This window comes from Anomaloglossus baeobatrachus, chromosome 2, assembly GCF_048569485.1.
Source record: "Anomaloglossus baeobatrachus isolate aAnoBae1 chromosome 2, aAnoBae1.hap1, whole genome shotgun sequence".
Taxonomy (NCBI): domain Eukaryota; kingdom Metazoa; phylum Chordata; class Amphibia; order Anura; family Aromobatidae; genus Anomaloglossus; species Anomaloglossus baeobatrachus.
The window spans coordinates 721,193,164-721,220,423 of NC_134354.1; the positions used below are offsets into that span (position 1 = coordinate 721,193,164).

The window sequence follows — 27,260 nt, forward strand, 5'->3', positions numbered from 1 at the left end:
ATGTCACCAGCGGTCAAACTGCTCAGTCCTGTGAGACTGGCACTGGGCATGTGCGGGGATGGCTGGAGCAGTGGGCGGTGCATCAGATATGGAAAGGAGCGATGGGGGCGGCATACAGGACCAGGAGGCAGAATAACGGACGGCAGAGAGCCCGCCCCCGGGACGGATTTACAGAAGCTGCATACAAAAAGGTAGAACTTTATAAAGGCTTTATTTTGGTCTCACATGGGGCACAATAATAACAGGGATCTTCCTAGAATGCAGCCCAGGAGCTGCAGAGGGGGAATCTTTTAGCTTTTGGGCGAAATTTCTGATGACAGGTTCCCTTTAAGATTTTGTTTCATGGTAACTAAGGGGCTTGGAATAAGGTCTGAAAAACAGCCCCACAGCTTTATCTAACATCTACCAAACCTTATTTTTGAGACAATACAGTCAGGCAGGTAATGTTCTCCTGGTATTTTTCCACACACAGACTTGTCCATCAAAGACCAGATAGAGAGGTGTGTCAGAACATTTTCATTGCTTTAGAGTCAAGTAGTGGTATCTATACCCACATTCCATCCAACACTTGACATTAAGCTTGGTGATTCAGGCTTGAATGCAGCTGTTCAGGCTTGTAAACTCATACCAAGCATTGGAAACTAGTCAACCTCACTCTGTAATACTGAGACCTTATGAAAGCCTTGTGAAAGCTTACATGCTTATGACACACTGGTGAGATTTCTTGGACCACTACTCCACCTGTGGAGCTGATGTATTGTAAGAAGGTGACTAGGCCCATGTGCCCCTGCCCTGAAGACACATTTCACCGATGAATTGCGATAATGGGAGCTATGTTAATGTGTGCAATATGTAATGTCGCCATCCAATCTGTAGGGAGAAACCCTGCGAGGGGGAGGGGTCTGTGGTCAGTTGGGAAGTTAGTGGGAGGAAGTAGTAGGTGGAGTAGTGGACTGAAGCGAAGGAGTGTGAAGGAAGAGGTCAGAGAGTGTAGGTGTAGAGGAAAATGTGAGGAGAAGAGAGTGTGTCACGGGCGGAGGAGGGGACGCCGCGCTCTCCCACTGCTGCTCGGGTCCGGCTGCCGCGGCTGCTGCGGCCTGCTGCTGCTCGGTGGCTCGAGCGATGAGCCGGATCCCGGGGACTCTAGCGGCGCTCCTCGCCCGTGAGTGAAAGGGGGGTTGTTGGGTGTGGGGATTGGTTATTGTCCGTGACGCCACCCACGGTTTTGGTAATTTGGTTGACACCACCGCTGCTCTGTATGGGGATCCCGGGAAGGATGGTATGGAGCAGCCAGTTGTTGTGTTGCCCCTCCGTGGGTAGGGGTTGGTGATCCCGGGCCCCAGTGAGGAAGTGGGGGATGCAGGGCTTGGTGGGCGCAGGGACGCGGGGGCAGCGCGGTGCCTTGCGGCACTGTGGTACTCACTCAGCCTGAGACGTGGACACAGTTTTTCGGTAAACCACACGGCTGGAAAGACGGTTCCCACGGACGGCTGCACTTGCTCTCCCAGTAGGTAACGGTGATGTCCCTTTGACCTGCACCTAATGTTTCTGTGTTGGTAGCGATGGGTTCCCACCGGTAACCCGCTCCCCGGCTTGGATATGGGCCGGAGGAGCCCTACTTTGCCCGCAGACGCTGGCCCCGAGGAACTGGTGCCCTGGCGGTGGCGGTGTTCCTCCTTAATGGTTGGACTTTTGCCTTCAGTCGGGACTTGGTTGTTGGGGGATCGACGTCCCCTTCACTGACGGATTTGGCAAATTATGGAGACTCCTAGCCTTGCCGGGGTCCAAGAGGCCCCTGCCCTGGTGCTGACTGTCCTTCGTATACTGCTCCAGACCGCCGGGCCACTACCCGTCCGCGGTCCTTCCAGCAACCTCCGAGCAGTCCCCCTCCAGACAATCACCGCTGTTGCTGACCTTGCTGACACTGTCCTGCACTTAGCTGGACCAACTTCAGGGCTTTCTACGCTCACTTTTACTCCTTTTCTTCTTTGCTCCACTACTACTTCACTTTCACTTCACTTAGCTCCTCTACCACTCCACTGTTTACTCCTTCTCGTCCAAACCCTATCTGCTGGTTCTCCCACCTCCAGAGCTGTGAACTCCTTGGTGGGCGGAGCCAACCGCCTGGCCCACCCCCTGGTGTGAACATCAGCCCCTGGAGGAAGGCAACAAGGATTTTAGTAGCTTTGGTGTTCCTAACTGGGATGTAGGGTGTGGTGGTGTGATGACCTGTGACCCCTGCCTTGCCCAGGGCGTCACATTCCCCCTTAGCGAAATGCAGACTGTCCGCGGGCTGCCCGTCCAACACCGGTTTTATTTTCTGTAAATGTAAAAAGGTAACATATAAAGCATAACATCATCCCACACGGGAGGCACATTTCTTAAACGTTACTAAACGGTTTTACGGGTACGGTTTCCGCTCTCTCCCACCCAAGCAACCTGGCCCTGATGCTGCCCCTAAAGCCCAGGCAGCACCCCTTGACCCACAGTCCAGCACAAGTTACCCGAGCGGGATCTGTCCTTCCCCTCCAGAGGGTAGCCACCGGTTCCTTTGGTGGCTGGGCCCTAGCCTGCTCTGCTGAGGGCCCTCCCTCCAACCTGCCTCTCCGGAGGCGGCAACTGCGAAAAACGGTACGGTAAAACAACTTATTTACAAGCCACTTAACGTTTGTGGTTGCCCTGCAAGTTCACGGGCTTGTCCATGGATAGTTCCCATGCTAACTTATCATTTTGCTTATCATTCTCCTTTTAAACTTTTTAAACTTTTTCCAAACATTCAACAACACTCTGGTGGTCCCAACGGGGACTGGACAATGGTGCTCCGCTGCCCTACTCCAGACCTTCAGCTTCATCCGAGGGAGGGGGTGCAGGACTCTCTCTGCTCTCTTGGCTGCCCCGCAGTTTGGCATCTAGGGCAAACCACCCCCTCTCTCCGCAGTGTCGGGTATACTGCACAATATCCCCCGGCATCAGATTACGGCCGGGGTGCTCCTCAGGCAGGTGGGCATTCACATCCCGCCGGGCTACAAACACTTCGGCCTCCAGGCCCGGTTCATAAATAAACCCGTAGCCCCGGCGGACATCAACCCGCCTCACCTGCCCCTCGTACAGCGGGCCCCGGACACGGAACGTGGCCTGGCGGAGATTTTCTTTCTCCCTTATAGCTCGGGCCACCAGCTCGGCCTTCTTCCTCTCCCGCTCACCGATCTCCAGGCCCAGCGGTACCGGCTCCCTGTCCCAATACGGCGCTGCTGCGAGCTCCGGCGCACGGGTCGGGCCCCGCGGGACATTCTGGACGTTGCCCACTGTCAGGGATCTGGGCGGCAAGTCCCGCGGTGTCTTGGCCTTGGGCGCCACCTTGCAGCGACAACCCGGCGCTACCTCAGCCGAGGTGTGGGGGATGGGCACAGGGGCTTTCCGCAGCTGGGCCTCCGGCTCGGAACGGTCCATCAGCTCCGGCTCGGGGATTTTCTCTGGAGACGCCTCCGGTGCGGTTTTCGGAGCCTTCCAAGGCAGCACCTCCGGTCCACTACGGGCTCCGGCTGCAGGTCGGCCCGCCTGGGCGGGCATGCTGGGTAGTGCTACCGGTTGCGGTGGTAGCAGGCCTAGTGGCAGGGTCACGGCCTCCGAGACGAGTGGCGAGGGAGGCAGCGGGGGGAGGGGGCTTGGACCGGGTCCCGCAGCCGCGATGACCGACCCTTCAAGGGCATTGGGGCGTGGGTCACTCACCCTCCCTTTCTCCGCTTCCTCCTCGCGTCTCCGCACGGCTGCTATAACGTCCGCCATGTCGGTCTCCCACTCCTCCATTAGGAGCTGCATCTTAACCTGCAGCCGTTGGTAGAGCTGCGCGGTCCGGATCTCCACCCACGCCGCGGTTCCAGGCGCGGGGCTACGGTGTCGCGGGACGGCATCCACATGCTGCTGGCGGCTTTTCCCAGGAACAATATGTCTGCAGAGTCCTGGCGTCCCTGCTTTTATAGCTGCTCTCACATGCAGCCAGCTGCCATCGCGTCCCCCTTAGCTTCTCTCCAGCCCCTCCTTTATTGGGGCGGAGTTTTGGCCTTCGCGCCTCTGCTACTTGAGAAGACGCTCGAGCGGGAACTTTTCACGCCAAAGATGGCGACTTCTGGAAATTTTCAGCCGGATACCTCCGGCGGTTACAAGGCGCACCTCTACCCAACGGCAGAGCGGTAAGATCCTGTTCGTGACGCCAAGTTGTCGCGGGCGGAGGAGGGGACGCCGCGCTCTCCCACTGCTGCTCGGGTCCGGCTGCCGCGGCCTGCTGCTGCTCGGTGGCTCGAGCGATGAGCCGGATCCCGGGGATTGGTTATTGTCCGTGACGCCACCCACGGTTGTGGTGATTTGGTTGACACCACCGCTGCTCTGTATGGGGATCCCGGGAAGGATGGTATGGAGCAGCCAGTTGTTGTGTTGCCCCTCCGTGGGTAGGGGTTGGTGATCCCGGGCCCCAGTCAGGAAGTGGGGGATGCAGGGCTTGGTGGGCGCAGGAACGCGGGGGCAGCGCGGTGCCTTGCGGCACTGTGGTACTCACTCAGCCTGAGACGTGGACACAGTTTTTCGGTAAACCACACGGCTGGAAAGACGGTTCCCACGGACGGCTGCACTTGCTCTCCCAGTAGGTAACGGTGATGTCCCTTTGACCTGCACCTAATGTTTCTGTGTTGGTAGCGATGGGTTCCCACCGGTAACCCGCTCCCCGGCTTGGATATTGGCCGGAGGAGCCCTACTTTGCCCGCAGACGCTGGCCCCGAGGAACTGGTGCCCTGGCGGTGGCGGTGTTCCTCCTTAATGGTTGGACTTTTGCCTTCAGTCGGGACTTGGTTGTTGGGGGATCGACGTCCCCTTCACTGACGGATTTGGCAAATTATGGAGACTCCTAGCCTTGCCGGGGTCTGAGAGGCCCCTGCCCTGGTGCTGACTGTCCTTCGTATACTGCTCCAGACCGCCGGGCCACTACCCGTCCGCGGTCCTTCCAGCAACCTCCGAGCAGTCCCCCTCCAGACAATCACCGCTGTTGCTGACCTTGCTGACACTGTCCTGCACTTAGCCGGACCAACTTCAGGGCTTTCTACGCTCATTTTTACTCCTTTTCTTCTTTGCTCCACTACTACTTCACTTTCACTTCACTTAGCTCCTCTACCACTCCACTGTTTACTCCTTCTCGTCCAAACCCTATCTGCTGGTTCTCCCGCCTCCAGAGCTGTGAACTCCTCGGTGGGCGGAGCCAACCGCCTGGCCCACACCCTGGTGTGAACATCAGCCCCTGGAGGAAGGCAACAAGGATTTTAGTAGCTTTGGTGTTCCTAACTGGGATGTAGGGTGTGGTGGTGTGATGACCTGTGACCCTTGGCTTGCCCAGGGCGTCACAAGTGAAAAGTACAGAAAAGACCTGAAGCAACACCGGAGTGCTGTAGAAGGAGTGCGGGACTGCGGAGTACGGAACCAGGACTCCAGGACCGTGGGTTACCTGTGGAAATGTAAGACTCCAGGAACCACAGGATGCCTGTGGAAGTCTGGAATCAAGGCTCACAGGACTCGGCACAAGGCTGGGTGCAGACCCTAGGACAGCGGGACACTTTATGGTCAACTGTTAATTCTGCCGGGCGAGAAGATCTCCAGGGTCCATCACCAAATAACGAGTCTTAAGCACCAGCAGCAAAAAGGGGACCGGGGGCTGAATCCCTTAAATGGTCTAAGCTGCCTGCAGTAGGACCAAAACTGAAGAGAAGGGACTCCCAAGTAGCTCTAGACCACGGGAGTCCAACCAAAAAAAGTGTGCACGGAGGACAGCCAACCCAGGTCACAGCTGGCATGGAGAACAAGGGGAGAGGGAACACCTGGAACCAGCACCAGCAGGTCCAAGTACCAAAAGTAAAAGCAAGGCAAGTTGAAACTGCAATACTGGTGTGGACTGTTTCATTATTGCCCCATGCGCTCACACAGACAGTTCCCCACTACAATCCCCATCATTTACTGCTGGGACCTGTCCCTGCTTGCGGAGGGCTCAAACACCTAAGCTGCACCACTCCATCAGCCCCAGCAGGACATTGCAGGGGTGGCCTTAATAACTTGTCTGCACACCGCAAGTGGCGTAGTCGAGAACTATTTTATTTGAATTTTTATTTTCCCTTTTACTTTTATTTTTCACCACCTTTTTCGCAGGGACAGCATCCCAAGGGCCACGGCAACGGGCCGCGACAAGGACTGTTTGTTCCCACTACGCACCGCAAGCCCGGGACCGAGTACCCCACAGCCCTTGGGGCGTCACAGATACCTTAGGCCAAAGAAAGTGGATGTTTATGGCATTCGAGACATGAACTTCAGGGTCAACAGAGCACGTGGGAAGGACTGCAGTTGGGGACAGTTAGAGGGTCACCTGTGTCCTGCAGTTGTGGGTACCAGGCCCAAACTCTACAGAGGTTTCCAAGTTAGTGGACTGATTCCAGTGATACTAGCCCTCAAGTGGAGGCTTGGCACAGACCTGGGCGAACAGGTCGGCATGGAAAACATGGTAGACGAGGCGAGTCTGAAGGTAGTCGACCATTAAAGAGAACGAGTCCCTGTGGGGGGGACGAGATCCTGGCTAGTGTGGACTATACTGCAAATAAAATGCATATTTTCAGCAAGAGAAATTGCTGTGCTGCTGATTTAAAAAAATGCACAGCAGGATAATTTCCATAGCATTAAAACATCAGCTCTGTGGGGATGAAATTTACATAAATCTCATTGATTCTGTGCAACTGTGCTATACTGCAGTATTTGCTTATGAAAATGCGCAGCACAAAAAATGCACCAAACACCCATCGTGGGAACTTAACTCTGCAAGCAAGTCACCAGATTGTTTATTTGTCTAATACTCCTGTGTGTAACACACCTATGCAAGCACGATCGAGGTGCCATTATATCACTGCTTACCTGCTATTAACCATTTGATCACTGCTTTTCTATAGTGTATATACAAATGTGGCGCCCGGGGCAAGCCAGGACGTCACAAGCACTACACCAACACACCCCACACTCCCGGTGGACTGGGGTCAAGCGGTGCTGCCCATTTGCTTAGGGGCAGCATCAGGGCCAGGTTGCTTGGGTGGGAGAGAGCGGAAGCTGTTACCGTTAGCAACGTTTAAGAATGTGCCTCCCGATGTGGGAAGATTGAATATATTTGTGATTTATATTTTACTGTTTATCTCTTTTCAGTTGTGAAAATAAAACCGGTGATGGACGGGCAGCCCGCGGACGGTCTGCATTTTACTAAGGGGGAATGTTGCGCCCTGGGCAAGCCAGGACGTCACAAGCACTACACAAACACACCCCACACTCCCGGTCAGGCACACCAAAGTCAGACAAAATCCTTGTTGCCTCCCTCCAGGGGCTAATGCTCACACCAGGGGGTGGGCCAGGCGGTTGCTCCCGCCCACCGAGGAGTGCACAGTTCTGGAGGCGGGAAAAGGAGAGAGTTGAGTTCTAGAGTTTGAAGTGGAAGGTGTGAAGTGGTAGAGGAGCAGACAGAAAGTGGTCCGGGTGTGTGGCCCGGACGGAACAGCAAGGTTGGCACATGGTGGTGACCGTCTGCAGGAGAGGCCGATTCGAGTGAGCCGTAAGGACCGTGGACGGGCGGTGGCCCGGTGGTACCGGACCGGTACGCAAAGAGAAGCCAGCACCATCCGGCAAGGGCTTACGGACCCCGACAAGGCTAGGACTCGCCGTGCATTTTGTCAAATCCATTAGCGAAGGGAACCTCCTGGGTTTCCCAGCAGCCAAGTCCCGACAGAAGGCAACAGTCTAACCGTTAGAGGGAAACACAGTCACTGCCAAGGCTAAAGTTCCCAGGGCCAGAGCCTGCGGGCAAAAGGGGCTCCTTCAGCAACCTTCAAGCTGGAGGAGCGGGTTACCGTTGGGAACCCATTAGAACCGTCTACACTACAAAGGTGCAGGAAAAGGCAGTCACCATCAACCTGCTGGGAGGAGAAACACCGCAGCCATCTGTGGGACCCGTCCATCCAGCCGTTTGTTTTACCGGAGACTCTATGTTTATCATTGGCTGAGTGAGTACCACCGTGCCGTGCGGCACAGCGCTGCCCCCGCGACCCTGCACCTCACCAGGCCCCGTAACCCGCCTGCCATCCATCCCTACCCCTTCACCGGGCCCCAGGACAACCAACCCCCTACCCACAGAGGGGAGAAGTAACATCCAGGCTGCTCCCTGCCATCGCTCCCGGGATCCCCGTCCAGAGCAGCGGTGGTGTCACCAACCTCACCACAACTGTGGGTGGCGTCACGGACAATATCAAATCCCCACAATCAAACCCCCCTTTTCACTCACGGTTGAGGAGCGCCGCTCGAGTCCCCGGGATCCGGCCCACCGCTCGAGCCACCACCGAGCAGCAGCAGCAGCAGCCGGACCCGAGCAGTGGGAGAGCGCAGCGTCCTCTCCTCCGCCCGCGACAACTTGGCGTCATGAACAGGATCTTACCGCTCTGCCATCAGGTAGAGGTGCGCCTTGTGACCGCCGGAGGTGTCCGGCCGAAAAATTTGTGATTCCGCCATCTTGGGCGCGAAAGATTCCCGCTCGAGCGTCTCCTTGAGCAGTAGAAGCGTGAAGGCTGAAACCCCGCCCCCGTAGAGGAGGTACCGAAAGGAAACTAAGGGGGACGGATGGCGTCTGGCCGCATGTAGCCCGCGGCTATGGAAGCAGGGACGCCAGGACCCTGCGGCCACTTACTGGTTCCTGGAAGAGGCCGCTGCTAAGGATGCTGAGTCCGACCGACAACACCGTGGTCCCCGCGCCTTGCACCGCAGCGTGGGTGGAAGTCCGGACCGTCCAGCTAAGCAGCCGTCTGCAGGTCTGCATGCAGCTCCTCCTGGAGGAGTGGGAGGCCGACATGGCGGAAGTGGTGGCGGCCATACGGAGACGCGAGGTGGAGGGAGTCTTGGAAGGGAGGGTAAGTGACCCACGCCCCTGTACCCCTAGTGGGTCGGTCATCGCGGCCGAGGGACCCGGTCCATACCCTCTCGCCCTGCTACCTACCCCGCTACCCGTGTTGGCTGCTGCTGCCCCGCCACTAGGCCCGCTACCACCACCACCAGTAGCGGTACCCTGCCAATCCGCCCCGGCGGACCGACCTGCAGCAGAAGCTCGTGACCGCCCTGATCCGCTTCCATGGAAGAAGCCGAAGGCTGAGCCCGTCAGCCAAGATGCACCGGAGGCATGGCGGGGATGCAGTTGCCAGGAGGCAGAGCAGGCCATGTCACAGCGGGGTCCCTCATTACCGAAGGTACCGGTCGTAGCCGGCACAGGGGGACTCCAGCTGGGCCCGTCCCCCACACCGCCTGAACCGGAGCAAGCAGAAAGTGCTCTGCACCGGGAGCTGCAGCAAAGGCAGCTGCGCCGCGGGATTGCTGATTAAGAAAGGAAAGTTAGAGCATGGTAGCGGTTCCCGGTTACCTTGCTGTCGGTCCCCATTGGGACTCTGCTGACGTTCCAGACGGCCCTCAAGGCTAAGGAGTCCGGTTGGAGGAGCAGTCGTACCCGCATCATCGGCAGCTGAAAATGGAGTCCTGTGGGACAGTGTCACCCCTGTGTGAGGGTGGCGTTGGGGGCTTGTGCTGTTCGATGGTGGACTGTTGGAAAGCTGCAGGAGGAAGCTGTACCGGAGCCAGGTGTTGTGGATGGCCCCTGGGACCCAGCTAACAGTCCCCGTAGGGACCCTACGGCAAGTCTCCGTTGGGACCCTACAGTTTTGTTTGTGGTAGCCCGTTGGCTTCGAAGCACTGTTGTCCCCGTGGGGACTGTTTACAACCCAATGCGTAGAAACTGCTACGGACAAGTCCGAGAACTGGCAGCGCAACCACAAACTAAGTGGCATATAAATAAAAATGTTGGCTAAACCGTTACCGCCTCCGGAGAGGCTGATTTGGAGGATGGGCCTGGAGGGAAGTGATGGCCCAGGCCCGCCACTACCGCAACCGGTGGCGATCCTCCGGGGGTTTCAGGGGTTCCCCATGGACGTGGGTCCCCTGAAAAGGACAGAACCCGCTTGGGTAACTTGTGCTGGACTGGGGTCAAGGGTTGCTGCCCATTTGCTTAGGGGCAGCATCAGGGCCCGGTTGCTTGGGTGGGAGAGAGCGGAAGCTGTTACCGTTAGCAACATTTAAGAATGTGCCTCCCGATGTGGGAAGATTGAAAAAATGTTTTTATATGTTTTACCGTTTATCTTTTTCAGTTGTGAAAATAAAACCGGTGATGGACGGGCAGCCCGCGGACGGTCTGCATTTTACTAAGGGGGAATGTTGCGCCCTGTTGCGTCACAAGCACTACACCAACACACCCCACACTCCCGGTCAGGCACACCAAAGTCAGACAAAATCCTTGTTGCCTCCCTCCAGGGGCTGATGCTCACACCAGGGGGTGGGCCAGGCTGTTGCTCCCGTCCACCGAGGAGTGCACAGTCCTGGAGGCGGGAAAAGGAGAGAGTTGAGTTCTAGAGTTTGAAGTGGAAGGTGTGAAGTGGTAGAGGAGCAGACAGAAAGTGGTCCGGGTGTGTGGCCCGGACGGAACAGCAAGGTTGGCAGATGGTGGTGACCGTCTGCAGGAGAGGCCGATTCGAGTGAGCCCTAAGGATCGTGGATGGGCGGTGGCCCGGCGGTACTGGACCGGTACGCAAAGAGAAGCCAGCACCATCCGGCAGGGGCTTACGGACCCCGACAAGGCTAGGAGTCGCCGTGCATTTTGTCAAATCCGTTAGCGAAGGGAACCTCCTGGGTTTCCCAGCAGCCAAGTCCCGACAGAAGGCAACAGTCCAACCATTAGAGGGAAACACAGTCACTGCCAAGGCTAAAGTTCCCAGGGCCAGAGCCTGCGGGAAAAAGGGGCTCCTTCAGCAACCTTCAAGCTGGAGGAGCGGGTTACCGGTGGGAAACTACAAAGGTGCAGGGAAAGGCAGTCACCATCAACCTGCCGAGAGGAGAAACACCGCAGCCGTCTGTGGGACCCGTCCATCCAGCCGTTTGTTTTACCGGAGACTCTGTGTTTATCATTGGCTGAGTGAGTACCACCGTGCGGTGCGGCACAGCGCTGCCCCCGCGACCCTGCACCTAACCAGGCCCCGTAACCCGCCTGCCATCCATCCCTACCCCATCACCGGGCCCCGGGACAACCAACCCCCTACCCACGGAGGGGAGAACTAACATCCAGGCTGCTCCCTGCCATCGCTCCCGGGATCCCCGTCCAGAGCAGCGGTGGTGTCACCAACCTCACCACAACCGTGGGTGGCGTCATGGACAATATCAAATCCCCACAATCAAACCCCCCTTTTCACTCACGGGCGAGGAGCGCCGCTCGAGTCTCCGGGATCCGGCCCACCGCTCGAGCCACCACCGAGCAGCAGCAGCAGCAGCCGGACCCAAGCAGTGGGAGAGCGCTGCGTCCCCTCCTCCGCCCGCGACACAAATACTATTCGTATGTGAATCCTCACACCTGCTTCTTACCTGCTTTACTCATCTGCTGTTCAGAATACTTCATAGTCCTCACTGATAGCTCTGCTGCTCTATCGCCTCCAGTCTGTGCTGCTCACCCAGACCAACAGCTTAAGGAGTCTACCTCACCAGATTTGCCCCTAATACTTGTTACATGACATAAAAACTGTTGTCTTTTTTTGGGGGGGGGAGGGAGGGTCGGATTGAAAAAGTAAAGGAGGGGTCCAAGTTTTTAAATGTTTGGAAACAAAGTGGCTCCTGAAAGCTTATCTAAGCACACCAATCACAATGTTTAATTAGTAGATTATATTCCTGATCATGATGGCAGTTGTATGCATCAGAAAAACATTGTAATAAAAATTATTACATTGGGTTATTTCTAATCTACTTAGACTGTCTGGGAAGTTTACCCATCTTTACACACTTCTCATAATCTCTTGAAGAAGCATCATGTTGTGCGAAATGGCCCCTGCCCTCCTTGTACTAATTATTTGACAATCATTGATTTTGTCCTGATTGCGCATTGAACAAAGCATAACACTTAACTGTATGATGAGTGCTGTGGATTTTCAATCTGTTTTATTTCTACTTGATTTTCATTATATTTTTGGAGGCAACTTATGAGTTTACAAATGACAACATTCATTTTGGCATTAGTTTGATTCCTTTCCATTTTGAAAAATTCTACAAAAATGCAACAGATCAAGAAATCTATAACTAATATTATTCTTCATAATAGTATTGGTAATATTTAGGATTATAACATTTTGTGGAAACTAGAAAAGATATGCGCTAGAGCTTTCCCATCATTGGGATCCCGGTGAAGAATTTTGTGCCCAGAAGTCAAATTATTTTACATATGAAATTTGAAAAAGACTTCTTAAAAGGGTATTAGAGATATAGTACACAGGACAGCGGAGAACTGAGCCAGCAATTTTCTTTTTTTTTAATTTTTTTTATTTACATACTTTATTAGTCAATTTCAAATGAATGATGCTAATATGGCAAAAGGGAAACTTTCTATCCCATCCCATTACATTATGGCCTCTTTCCCCCTGCAGATCCCATCCCATTATGGCCTCTTTCCCCTACAGATCTCATCCCATGTGTTCCTTTTCCCCTGCAGATCCTGTCCCATATGACTCCTTTTCCCATATAGCTCCCATCTTATGCGGCCTCCTCTCCCCATATAGCTCCCATCTTATGCAGTCTCCTTTTCCCATATAGCTCCCATCTTATGTGGTCTCCTTTCCCCATATAGCTCCCGTCGTATGCGGCATCCTTTCCCCATATACAGTGCCTACAAGTAGTATTCAACTCCCTGCAGATTTAGCAGGTTTACACATTCGGAATTAACTTGGCATTGTGACATTTGGACTGTAGATCAGCTTGGAAGTGTGAAATGCACTGCAGCAAAAAAGAATGCTATTTCTTTTTTTTTTTTTTTTTTAAATTGTGAAAAGTTTATTCAGAGGGTCACTTATTATTCAACCCCTCAAACCACCAGAATTCTGTTTGGTTCCCCTAAAGTATTAAGAAGTATTTCAGGCACAAAGAACAATGAGCTTCACATGTTTGGAATAATTATCTCTTTTTCCAGCCTTTTCTGACTAATTAAGACCCTCCCCAAACTGGTGAACAGCACTCATACTTGGTCAACATGGGAAAGACAAAGGAGCATTCCAAGGCCATCAGAGACAAGATCGTGTAGGGTCACAAGGCTGGCAAGGGGTACAAAACCCTTTCCAAGGAGTTGGGCCTACCTGTCTCCACTGTTGGGAGCATCATCCGGAAGTGGAAGGCTTATGGAACTACTGTTAGCCTTCCACGGCCTGGACAGCCTTTGAAAGTTTCCACCCGTGCCAAGGCCAGGCTTGTCCGAAGAGTCAAGGCTAACCCAAGGACAACAAGGAAGGAGCTCTGGGAAGATCTCATGGCAGTGGGGACATTGGTTTCAGTCAAGTAACGTACTCCACCGCAATGGTCTCCGTTCCAGATGAGCCCGTAAGGTACCTTTACTTTCAAAGCGTCATGTCAAGGCTCGTCTACAGTTTGCTCATGATCACTTGGAGGACTCAGACAGACTGGTTCAGGGTTCTCTGGTCTGATGAGACCAAGATCGAGATCTTTGGTGCCAACCACACACGTGACGTTTGGAGACTGGATGGCACTGCATACGACCCCAAGAATACCATCCCTACAGTCAAGCATGGTGGTGGCAGCATCATGCTGTGGGGCTGTTTCTCAGCCAAGGGGCCTGGCCATCTGGTCCGCATCCATGGGAAGATGGATAGCACAGCCTACCTGGAGATTTTGGCCAAGAACCTCTGCTCCTCCATCAAGGATCTTAAGATGGGTCGTCATTTCATCTTCCAACAAGACAACGACCCAAAGCACACAGCCAAGAAAACCAAGGCCTGGTTCAAGGGGGAAAAAATCAAGGTGTTGCAGTGGCCTAGTCAGTCTCCTGACCTTAACCCAATTGAAAACTTGTGGAAGGAGCTCAAGATTAAAGTCCACATGAGACACCCAAAGAACCTACATAACTTGGAGAAGATCTGCATGGAGGAGTGGGCCAAGATAACTCCAGAGACCTGTGCCGGCCTGATCAGGTCTTATAAAAGACGATTATTAGTTGTAATTGCAAACTAGGGTTATTCCACAAAATATTAAACCTAGGGGTTGAATAATAATTGACCCACACTTTTATGTTGAAAATTTATTAAAATTTAACTGAGCAACATAACTTGTTGGTTTGTAAGATTTATGCATCTGTTAATAAATCCTGCTCTTGTTTGAAGTTTGCAGGCTCTAACTTATTTGCATCTTATCAAACCTGCTAAATCTGCAGGGGGTTGAATACTACTTGTAGGCACTGTAGCTCCCATCTTATGTGGCCTCCTCTCCCCATATAGCTCCCATCTTATGCGGCCCCTTCTCCCCATATAGCTCCCATCTTATGTGGTCTGCTTTCCCCATATAGCTCCCATCTTATGCGGCTCCTCTCCCTGCATCTTCGGCTCACTGAGTGCTTACCTGCTCCAAGCACCGGCGGCCTCTCCTGGTCTCCCATCCTCCATGGCACTCTCTGCACAGTGACCTGACAGATGGTAGGAGGAGGAGCTACCTCCTCACACTGCCGTGACCTCTCTGCAGCGTCAGCGCGTCGCTGCACGCCAGGTCAGGGAGCCGAGAGGCTCCACTGAACCCGGAAGTGCAGCGCGGAGGTACGGGGATTCATTTGTGTTAGAGTCTTAAAGACACTAACACGAATGAATACAGGGAACCTGATCGCCGGAGCTGTTTCTAGCCGGTTGGAGGAACTGGCTGCTTTTTTAACAACCGGTTCTCCCGAACCGGACAGAACCAGCTGAATCCCACCCCTGGGGGTATTTACAGGGGGTTTTGTGTTTAGATGGATTGGTAAATTGGAACGCGCGGGGTTAAAATTTCGCCTCACAACATAGCCTATAACGCTCTCGGGGTCCAGAGTGTGCAATATTTTGTGGCTGTAGATGCGACGGTGCAGATGCCAATCCCGGACACACACACACACATACACACACACAAATACATAGATACATACACACACACACACACATTCAGCTTTAAATATTAGATAAAGCATAACGGAGTCCATGTACCGGGTGTACATTCTGTAAAGGAATCTGGTTGTTAATCAGGTAACTTCTTCGTTCATTTAAAATTGGTTACTCAAACATTCATTTGCTAACATTTCTACATGAAAAACAACAAACTGTGGAAAATAACAACCGAAAACAGTTCTATGGCATCGTTAAACTACTGGCATTATAACATTTTTCAATCTACTAGTACCGCTCACTGGGAGGCTGGTAATCGACCGCGGCAGCTGGCACAACTTGCTCATTTAGCACAGCGAGCCTTTTCACATCGAGGGTGTACCAGCCCCGCTCGCTCCAGTGTCGGTTATAAGTGACTACCTCCCCTGGCTCCAGATTCCGGCCCGGGTAATCCCTCGGGAGATGCTGCTTGATATCCCTTTGAGCTACAAACACCTCTTCAGAGAGGCTTGCTTCACAGAGAAAAACCCCACCCCTTCTCAGGGTTGAAGCGCCGCACAAGGGCCCTTCTTTGTGGCCCTGGGACACGAAAGGTGGCTTTTCTCAGGTTTCCTTTCTCCCTCTGTCTACGGGCAACGATCTCCCACTGCCGTTGGTCTGGAGTTGTCATCGCTGGTGTCGGCTGTCTTTGGTGTCATTCCCAGCAGTGAGAGTCAGCGTCCGGCCTCAGCTCCCTAACTGGCTCTGGGTTTAGGTGGACTCTTGCGGCCCCAACAGACGTCAAGATGCCGCATGGTAGTGGGACCAGTGGATCTTTAGGCTCCACTTCCGTAGCTGTAGACTGAAAAACCGACTGCTCCACAGCCGGGGTTGCAGGGTCCGGGTGCTCCGCCTCTGAGGACGGGCCCAGTGATGCGGCCGGATCTGGTGTGGCCAGGGTCCGGATGACCACTGTCATGACCGGGGTTTCTGTGACTGGAGTCTCATATACAAGTACTACAGGTTCCGCTGCCGGGATTGGTGTGGGCAGCTCGGCGTCCGCCGAGGACGGGGTAGGTGACGGTGGAATGCTCGCCGCGAGTGGGGGCAGTCCGGATCCTTTAGCCGCTGTAGCCAGATTAGGGTAATCGACAGGGACTGGGTAACCGCTCACCCTCTCTTCTCCTGGGAGTTCCATCTCACAGGCTTGCACCAAGATCTCTTCCCTCCAGTGGTTTAGTATAAAGAGGAACTGCGTCCGCATTCTCCTGCAGAGCTGTTCCGTCTCCTCTTCTATCCAAGTCGCGGTTCCGGGGATAGCACACTCCGGTGAAAATTGGAGTGAGTGGGATGTGATAAAACATCGCATTCCACTCGGACCAATATTAGCCTGTGTGTCAGCACCCATGAGCGATTATTTTCTCAGCCCTAATCAGACTGAGAAAACAATTGCAGCATGCCGCCACTGTAATGCGATCCAGGTTTCTCTCGCACCCATTCAAGCCTATGGGGCGAGAGAAAAGTCACATGATCGGACCTCAGTCGCAGTGACACTCGCATGACACTCGGCTCCTGCTGTGCTGCAAGCGTGAGCCGAGTGTCATGCGAGGAATGCAGTAGTCCCCCGTGTGGCCCTGGCCTTAGCATTAACCTTCTAAGCCCAAGGGAAGGGCAATCCATCAGCCATCCATCATGTTCCCTAGACATTTCCTCCACAGGGGTTTTTCCTCTCCTGAGTGCCGTAGGATGACTCCTTGTGAGTCGGAGGTTTGCTAACTTTAGTCCTCTTCTTAACCACTTCACCCCTGGGCGATTTTCCGTTTTTTTTTGCTCCCCTTTTTCTGAGAGCCGTAACTTCTTTTATTTTATAGGTCAATCTTGACATATAAGGGCTTATTTTTTGCAGGACGAGTTCTACTTTTAAAAGAAACCATAAGCTTTACCATGTAGTGTACTGGAAAACAGGAAAACAATTCCAAGTGCAAATAAATTGCAAAAAAGTGAGATTTCATGATGGTTTTTTTGATAGTTTATTCACAGTGTTCATTATATGGTAAAATACATGTGTCGGTGTGATGCATCAGGTCGATACGAGTTCGTAGACACTAAACATGTATAGGTTTACTTTTATCTAAGGGCTAACAATCAAAATAATTCCAGGATAGTCAAAAGGTACATATATATAGTGAAAAAAACAATCCCTTTAAAAAAATTTTAATTTTATTAAATATGTCTTAAAAATTCCCAAGTGATTCACCTATCTAGAATTTATCAAGGGTAGTATAAATATACAACAGGGTAGCTGTTAAATAATGGGTTTGCGGCGACAACTGCATAGCCAGTATATAATGATTGGAGCGAAGATAGGTCAAAAACATATTATGAATTTATTCAGATAAGAGTTGGAGGGTTACAGTCATTAGAGAAAAATAACTTTCTTGGCTTGAGTTAATAGATGGAGACAGATAGAAAAAATAACAGTTCATATCTCTTACATCGCTGTAGTGTGTAGGTCGTCTCGGGATGGTCTGTAGATGGTCTGGTCGGATGGGTCCGTCTTTCTCCTGTCACCTTCTGCCTCTCCCTCCTTCTCCCAAACCTTTGAAGTGTGGGCTTCTTTTATAACCCAAAACCCCTCCTCTGGATTGTCCTTATCTCTTTACATGGTAACACAAAAACTAACTATCCTTAATTTAGGTTAAGCATTACATCATGTCACGTGGTACATTTTACCCGCGAAATAAGTGTACTTGCGCACTAGAGACCTGTAACAAGACCTACTTCAATCTATATATATATATATAGAAACCCTTTGAGGCTCGCTGAGCTTTGACCTCAGTGTAACAGTAACTTACAGTAAAACGTTTCTCATAGCTATTTCAGCTCATAGCCCAACATTCTAAACAATATATAGCACTACTTTGACAACTTTGACAAACAACGTCAGATGGCTTTGATGGACGACTAACAGATGAGTTTGGTTCTTACCATCTCAAACTCTTGGTTTAGCATTTTCCAACACACAGACTTTCCTTAAAGGGATGGGCGATATACATATATTTATGAATATATGTAATCCAGTCTATGAATCAATCTCCATAAACTCACTATTTTACAGTCCCCCCTTATATGGAAGTTTGATGAACCCCGGGAAACCCTAACTCAATCGTGTCATCATTCGTATCACATACATTCTTGTTGGAAATTCTAGACCAATATTTGACTTGATAAACCAATCTGCAACTTTCTGTCAAAAAGTCATCTTGCGATTTAACATTCCTCTAAGAATGTTATCTTCCTTTTTCATTTCTATTTTTATGTTCCTATATATCTTCTGAATTCTACACATCACAAAAACTTGATATATAATACACATCAAAACTAATAAAAATATGATTATGATGGGATTAAATAAAACATTTCCAACCGCTGACTGAAAAGATGACTTAGACCAGGAATGTACAGATGTACTAAAACTCTTCCACCAAGTTCTACCTGACATTCCATTCCATTCGTGTTCAATATCACTTAATTCACCTTGTTCATGTCTGAATATAATTTCTGCTTCCTTTAACTGTTTCGTTAATAAATCTAACAAACCCTTGTCTTTCTTTATTTCACTTGTCCACATATCCCAAAGAAAATCATTTATCTGTGATAAATTGAATTGTATCGGAAATGCCGTTAAGTTTCTCTTTCCTATAGAAGTGATATTAAAACTTCCTTCCTTCTTTGAAAGAGATCTCACATCTCCTTCTATACAATACAAACCCATAGGTAGGTTTTCCTTATGTACACAAGCAGAATAGAAAACAGAAACCTTCTCTGTCTCAGACATGACCTGAAAACATATCTTAGTTGGACTTACTGGAGTCACCAGATCATGTAGTGTCTGTACAGTCTCTATTCTCGCATGACAAGAAGAATGATTATGAAAACATGAATGATAAATCACCTTATCCTGTCCAGGTAAACACATCACCTTAGAAACAAAATGCAAACATGAAGAAATGTCTACTTGTTCAGTGTTCACTCCATCAAATGCAAAATCTGTGTACTGCAGTTGATAGAACACTTGTTGTGTGTTGCTCACAGGTATACCCAAAACTGTAACAGGAGCAATAGTTCCTTCTCTTCCAATCACCGGGATTAGCGATGTGCCAACACAAATGTTTCGTTCACATCCTAACCACTTATTTACCCACAAATCCGTATGATTCAATGCAAAATCATACTCTACAGGTAAATTTCGCAGTATTCCCAGTGGAGTAATTCCACTCTGTAAAGCTTGCGCAATCAGCTTCAAATTAGAAGAGTACTCTACCTGTATCTCCAGGCACGCTTTAGCTACTTGTGTTTCGTGTGTGCTTTTCACGAGAGCTAATGTAGCATCCTGTAGATGTGACACGGAAGAGCCTAGTACAGCAGCTGTATTCATTACCATCTTTTCCAGAAGTTGATTCAGACTCTTCTGAACCTTTACACCTTTTCCTCCAATAAAACCAATATTATCCAAATCTGACTTAAGTGTCTGTATATTCATGGCATTAGTCAGACTTCCCACTGTCCCAATTCCTCCCAGAATTCCTTCTAACACTCCTCTCTTACTCCTAGTCTGAGCTGTTCTTTTCCCAAACCACTGTTCTATCCCCATCTCCATGTTTATGAGATGTGATTGACACTGAGGAAACCTGGTAGAGATCTTCCAATGAGACATATTGAAAGTCCACACCATTGTCATAAATTCTCCATCCCTTAATAAGGACTTGGACTGAAATTGATTAATTTGGAAAGGAGTAGACGGCATGAACCTCGTGTCTGTGCATGCACTATCTGCTGCTGACCAAATATTCACACTAACGTCTTTACAATGTCTGTAATGTGTCTTTGTTTCAACGCAACACTGGTAAATTCCAGAGTCCCTGGAAGATGGATTCTCTATGGAAAAAATGAACGTATCATCCATCCACCTGATATTACCAATCTGACCTCTGTGAATGACATTAGTTGGACTGTTTAAAAAACTTCCCAAAAACGATGAATTTTTGGTCCATGTCAACAAAGACTCAGAAGGCAATCTCAACCTTGTGCTACATTTTAACATTATGGGTAATGTATTTACTTTATTATGTACTGTCTGTGGTGAAACCCTTATTTCCGGAACTATAGTGTTAGTAACAGTAAACACTACAGATACCTGAACTTGTACAGGTTCCCGTGTTATCTGGAAATTCCATGTTTTGACCCAATCTTTATCTCCTTCTGTGATGGAGAGTAAAGAAGGATCCAGAATTTTCCCAAAAACCTGAGTTTTTAACAAAATTTCTGTTTTGGATCTTCCAAACTTTCCCTTTGCAATCATGTCATTTGTAATATCACCGGACCATACAGCAGGTTCATCACCTCTGATCTCTATGTTCCAGTATAGTACATCTGTAGGAGAACATTCCCATGTACCAGTTTTATTATTGTGTACATATTCTCCTTGTAATTGTGTGAATCTAGTTTTAGGTCCTGCAATCGCATGTAATATTATGTCTGTGTCGTGTATGAAATGTAATTCAATGCAACATTTTGTTCCATATCCCATGCAGATATTTCCTGTTATCTCCACAGAATTGTCCGTGATGTTCTCTGTCAGTAAGTTCCGTGTATCTGATCCTCTTGGTCTTCGAGAATGTTGAATCTCTCTAGTCTGTTCATTCACATCATTGGCGATTGTTCCTTGATGTAACATGTAAACAATGACGAAAATAAAGCAAAGCAGCAGGAACGTAGATCCCATCACGTAGAAGCTTGTCTTGAGCTTGGGAAGATGTTCTTTCTGCAGAAGGCTTGATGTCATCTTTCCTTCACAGTCTTTAGGTTCTTTATTCCAGTTCGTATAGGAATCCATTTCTTCCTGGAAAGAAATGCAGTATCATTATTTTGTCACAAATATTTTGCACTGGTCAACGTGAACCCACACTTTTTGTGTTTTCCGGGTCTTTTTTACCACATTTGACACTCGGTGCACAAGAATCATGACTTGTCCCATAGTCTCAAGGACTTCAAAAGGACCTTCCCAATTACACTCCCATGGACCACTCTTGCGAAAGGTTTTGATCATGACTAGAGCACCTTTCTTGAATTTGGACTCATAGGGTGGCTCCATTTTCTGCATTCTCGATGCCGCATATGGCAGAATCGCTTTCAGGTTCTCCTGCAGCGATCTCAACCATTGGGACCTTGAGATAGCATCTTTTTGTGGAGTGGATAAAAATGGCTCATGTGGAAACCACAATGGCATTTTTCTTCCTGTCATCAACTCAAACGGAGTGAATTGAGTTGTAGAAGAGATTGAACCTCTTATACTCATCAGTATGAAAGGAACCTTGTCAACCCAAGTGTTACCTTTGTCCAAAAGCATCTTTGCAATTCTGGACTTGATTGTCCTATTCATTCTTTCCACAATTCCCGCAGATTGTGGATGATAGGGGACATGAAATTGCTGTCGCGCCCCTAGAATAGCACAAGCAGTTTGCATGATTTTACCTGTGAAGTGGCTACCTCGATCGGAGGTAATCATCCTTGGGATCCCCCAAGTACAAAAGACATGTTGTACCAATTCCCTTGCTGTGGACAAAGCATCATCTTTCCTAACAGGTAATATTTCTTCCCATTTTGAGAACACATCTACCACAATCAATGCATACCTGAGACCATGTTTACCTGAGGGTAAAGGACCAATATAGTCTATCTGCAGTGTAGACCATGGACCATCTGCAGGTGCGATCCGTAGAAGTGGTGGCTTCTGTCCTTTAGGTCTTGGATTTATTTGGGCACAAATGAGACATGATAGTACAACACTTTGAACTGTTTCGTCCATTTTTTCCCAATAAAATTTCTCCTTGAGAATGACTAACAATTTCTGTTGTCCCAAGTGACCTAAACTCTCATGGTTGTATCGAGTGAATTCTACCTGTAGATGTTTTGGTACAACTGGACGCAATTCTTCATTTGAATTGTGACACAAAACCCCATTTTCACAGATGAAAGGAGGTTTTGGATCATCCAGAAAAATAACAAGAGAAGGATCTTTTCTCTGTTCTTCTGCAAATGAAGGTATGTACGTGTCTGTTCTTTGAACCGCTGAAATCTCAGAAGGTTCAGAGTCAAACACTTCCTCTCCTGTCAGGGCAGCTTCTTTGGCTAGAGCATCTGCGGTTGCATTTCCTACAGATAACTCATCATCAGATCTTTGATGTGCAGCGACTTTCACTATAGCAAATCTATTTGGGGCCCTAGATGCCATCTCAAAAATTGATTCTAGAGTTTCGCGGTGCAGCAAGGCTTTGTTGGACGAGTCCACGTAGCCTCTCCTTTCCCAAACAGGCAGGTAATCGGTTAGGGATCTGACAACATAGGAGCTATCACTGTAGATTACCATTGGAGTTTGATCATCAGCTTCATTCAGCTGTAGGACCATTCTTACCGCTTCTATCTCTGCCCTTTGAGCTGAGAAATGACTCGGTAACTTGTGTTTTACCACTTGTCCTCGCTTGGAATAGAAAATTCCATATCCTGTGTGATAGTGTCCTTCCAGAAAAAATCTAGAACCGTCTACAAACACAGGTTCATCTGCGTCTTCCGACTGTCGTCTGAAGAGAGATGGACTTGGTTCATGGAACGTTTCTATGCAATCATGGGTTTGTCCTTCATACTGCATCAATTGAGGAAGAACATACTTGGCCTTATAATCTACCTCAATTTGATTTGGAGACAATGAGAGCAACCAATGGGCAAATCTCTGATTTGACACATCTGGGATGTTTTTCTCAAAGAGAAGTTTCAGTGTGGAATGTGGCGTTTGGAGAATAACCTTATGGAACCCGATGATGTGTTGAGTGATTTTTATCGCAAAATACACTCCCACCAGGTGTCTTGCGCACACCTCAAACCCCCTCTCAACAGGTGAGAGAAGCTTAGAGAAGTACCCCAAGATTCTCCATTCCCCCCCTTGCAGCTGCAGCAAAACCACAGAGATACTTGTCTCTGAAGTGTGTGCTTGAAGCGCAAAAGGTGCGTTCTTTTCCACCATACTTAACGCAGGTGCGTGTTGTAGATCATGTTTCAATTGTGTGAAGGCTTTTTCCTGTTCAACACTCCAGGGACCAAAATAATCATCATTGTCACCTTTTAAAAGATCATACAAAGGTCTGGCTTTGTCAGCAAAATTTTCAATGAAATCCCTTGAGTAATTTACAAGCCCTAAAAAATGTCTTAGTGCCTTGTGTGATGTTGGAATTGGAAGAGATGCAATTGCCTCTATTCTGTCCTGTAGGGGTCGCCGTGTACCTGGACTTAGCAGAACTCCTAAAAACCTGACCTCAGTCTGCATCAGCTTGACCTTTTTGGTATTCAGTTTTAAACCTGCATCATGCAGCAGCTCAAACAATTCTGCCAGTAGAGAAATATGCAAATTCTCATCCTCCGTACTCAACAAGATATCGTCCACATATTGCAATAAACATTCCGGACGAGAAAATTTCGACAAAACGTTCGCCAGCGCCTGATGAAAAATGCTTGGCGACATACTTGCCCCCTGAGGAAGCCTACAGCATACATATTGCTGATCGAGGTGGTTGAATGCAAATCGATATTGGCAACTTTGCTCAATCGGTATACTGAAAAAACCATTACTGATATCCAATACTGAGAAGTACCTTGCCTTAGCATCCAATCTCGACATCATGTCATGTGTATCAGCTACAATCGGTGCTACATTGGGAGTACACTTATTGAACATCCTCAAGTCCAACAACATCCTATAGCTACCATCGCTTTTCAGAACACACCACAATGGATTGTTACAAACCGAATTTGCCTTTCGTATGACACCTTGAGCCAACAATTCCTGTATAATCTTCGACATCGGAGCAACTGACTCCGGAGGCAACTTATACTGACGCTGAGGAGGTGGGTCTCGGCCTTCAATTTTGACAATTACATCCTTCATTGTTCCAACCTCATTCCTGTACTGAGCCCATAAAGAAGGAAACCGCTGTACTAACTCAGTCAATACTTCGTCACCACCAGTTTCAGGCCACAAATGATCTGCTGACACTACATCGGTCAAACAAATGGTCCCGACATGACTATATTCATCTGGATCAATAACTACCGCCTTACAACCGTTAGAATCTTTCCAAACTGTTTTGTTACCCAAATCAATAATCCAGCCATGCTTTTCCATAAAATCAGTGCCAATTATATTCTCAGTATCCTGACAACACCAAATATCCATTTTCGTTTTCAAAAAAACAGGTATTTCCAAAGAAACATCCTGCGCTAAAGTCACCTTTGTTCCATTTTTACCACTGAAACCAACAATTGTACATACAGGGGAATCTGGCTTTAAATGTAAATCAACATTTGTGACACTCAATTGCGCACCTGTATCAAGGAGAAATGTTACTTCCTGACCCTCAAGATTTACCTTTAAAAATGGTCGACCACAGCTATCCATTGAAACTCGAGTGACGAATTCCAGTGGATGCAGCCTGGGCACCGGCTTTGCTAGTCAGGAGGATGGGGAAGGGAGAAGAGCAGCAGGTGTCTTGCCCCTTCCATCCAATCCCTGTATGGTCATTTCCCTTATCTGTCTGGTCAGAGGTGCATATGGTGATTGGTTATTTCTGTTGTCAGTACGAGTGGGCGTGTATGAAGGTGGAGGTGCTGAAGATGGGGGAGGGGCACTGGATGTGTTTGGCATCAGTCCATTCTCCTTACCCAGCCTTTCCTCAACTCCCGCCCTCAGGAATTTCTTGCATTCCCACTTCAGGTGTCCGGGTAGGCCGCAAAAAAAGCAATGAATTGTGCTTTTCCTGTTACCCCCCCCTGAATTCTTGTTTTTAGAATTCAACACCGGTCTTTTGTTGTTTTTGATCTGTTTTTCCTGGGATACTAATGTGTCAGTGTTCCCTTCTATCATGGCTATTTTTGATTTTACCTGATTTTGCTTCATTCGTCTACGTATTCTATCAATAAATGATGTGACCTCTTGTAGACTTTCCATTCTAGAAGCTATTTCGAATGAAGCAGGGTCCAAATATTTAAACTTTTTAACAAAGGCCTTGATCATGGAAGGCGGTTCTTGATCAGATCCGATTTCCATTATCATTTTGTAGGCCTGTTCAAATTTAACGACAAAGACAAATGGATCCTCCTGTATATGTGTCTTAAGGTTTTCTAACAATTCGACTGTTGGGCTAGACTCTCCTGTGGTAAAGAGAATCAACTGTCTCAGCCTATCTTCCTTTGTGTCATGGATCAGGTCATTGTGTTCGTCAGTCCTAGGTGTTGCTTGTAACCTTTTTGCCATGTGGGAGGGAAGCCATACCCTATAGATCTTGTTTCTCTGTTCATTTGTTAGATTATATTTATCGGAATGTGACTCAAAAATGTCCGCATTATGGAAGGCGTCCATTTTATCATCATATTTCGGTATGTCCTTAATGATTTTCATCAATTGGTCATGGATTTTAATGTTAAGACGGGCGGCCTTATCATGTAACTTCTTTTTTCGAAGTTCCTCTTCATTCAGAGTCTCGTCCTCGGCCGTATTCAGCCCGTCCGGTACGTCTGAACCTAAAGCTTCTGTCTTGTTCTGTCTCGTATTAACAGATACATATTTAATATCTTTCCGTAGTTTTGATATTAAATCTGCTCTTGTTTCCAACTGATCCTCCAGATGTTCGATATGTTCTGCTAATATCGAACAATTTGGACAATCTGTTGTTTCTGAATCTGTGACGTGTGTGTCTGTTGTATTGGGCGTGCCTGTTGTTATGGGTGTGTCAGTCACCATACAGATAGTGCGTGCATATGGCTGTGCCCCACCCACCATGGAATTGTAAGTGTATACCATACCCAATACATTCTGTATCTTTTTCTGTAACCGATTCACAATAAAAAACTTTTTATCTAGCTTAAGATTCTCAAGTTCACATTGCCGGTACAGATTTGACCATAACTGTGCGTCACTATGTGTATGATCAAATGAATACTCTACATGACAGTTACTAAAATAATCATGAATAAACTCCATTTCTCACCAGTATGTGATGCTTGTCCTTGAATGGCTTCAACCGTCTTATGGATGGATGGTCCTCGGATGGCTTCAACCGACTTATGGATGGATGGTCCTGGAATGGCTTTGACACATACGACCTCCGAGCAGCTTGTCACGTTAACCCTCTCTTAGGTTCTGATGTGGACACAGTGTATCGTCGTTCGCCTGCAGCTTGGACAGAAAGTTTTACTCACTGACCCCCCCTCACGGACAAAGGGCAGGGAATGACGTGAGAAAAAAGAAAAAGAAAAAAAAAAAAAAAGTCCTTCTGCAAGAATAGGCAGCGTGAAAAAAATCACTTTGCACAGAAAACAGCTGTGTTTCACAATCATTCAGGCTGGTGCTCGCCAAATGTTAAATAATGGGTTTGCGGCGACAACTGCATAGCCAGTATATAATGATTGGAGCGAAGATAGGTCAAAAACATATTATGAATTTATTCAGATAAGAGTTGGAGGGTTACAGTCATTAGAGAAAAATAACTTTCTTGGCTTGAGTTAATAGATGGAGACAGATAGAAAAAATAACAGTTCATATCTCTTACATCGCTGTAGTGTGTAGGTCGTCTCGGGATGGTCTGTAGATGGTCTGGTCGGATGGGTCCGTCTTTCTCCTGTCACCTTCTGCCTCTCCCTCCTTCTCCCAAACCTTTGAAGTGTGGGCTTCTTTTATAACCCAAAACCCCTCCTCTGGATTGTCCTTATCTCTTTACATGGTAACACAAAAACTAACTATCCTTAATTTAGGTTAAGCATTACATCATGTCACGTGGTACATTTTACCCGCGAAATAAGTGTACTTGCGCACTAGAGACCTGTAACAAGACCTACTTCAATCTATATATATATATATAGAAACCCTTTGAGGCTCGCTGAGCTTTGACCTCAGTGTAACAGTAACTTACAGTAAAACGTTTCTCATAGCTATTTCAGCTCATAGCCCAACATTCTAAACAATATATAGCACTACTTTGACAACTTTGACAAACAACGTCAGATGGCTTTGATGGACGACTAACAGATGAGTTTGGTTCTTACCATCTCAAACTCTTGGTTTAGCATTTTCCAACACACAGACTTTCCTTAAAGGGATGGGCGATATACATATATTTATGAATATATGTAATCCAG

The 27,260-nt window shown here is 48.7% G+C and overlaps 2 protein-coding genes across 3 annotated transcripts in view; both read right to left on the bottom strand.

Moving 5' to 3' along the window:
• The window catches only part of RXFP2 (relaxin family peptide receptor 2), a 449,786-nt gene that overhangs the window by 346,315 nt on the left and 76,211 nt on the right, over nt 1–27,260 (bottom strand). The gene's annotated exons all lie outside the window — the stretch shown is intronic.
• On the bottom strand, nt 17,040–26,372 carry LOC142290639 (uncharacterized). Its single transcript, XM_075334611.1, has 2 exons — nt 26,114–26,372; nt 17,040–20,919 (listed from the first exon to the last, which is right to left on the bottom strand). The coding sequence occupies exon 2, from the start codon at nt 20,911–20,913 to the stop codon at nt 18,268–18,270; it is 2,646 nt and encodes an 881-aa protein (XP_075190726.1). The 5' UTR covers nt 20,914–20,919; nt 26,114–26,372; the 3' UTR covers nt 17,040–18,267.

Bases quoted from the DNA above. Each gene is read 5' to 3' on its own strand.
- LOC142290639 (XM_075334611.1), bottom strand. From the start codon at position 20,913: ATGGATTCCTATACGAACTGGAATAAAGAACCTAAAGACTGTGAAGGA.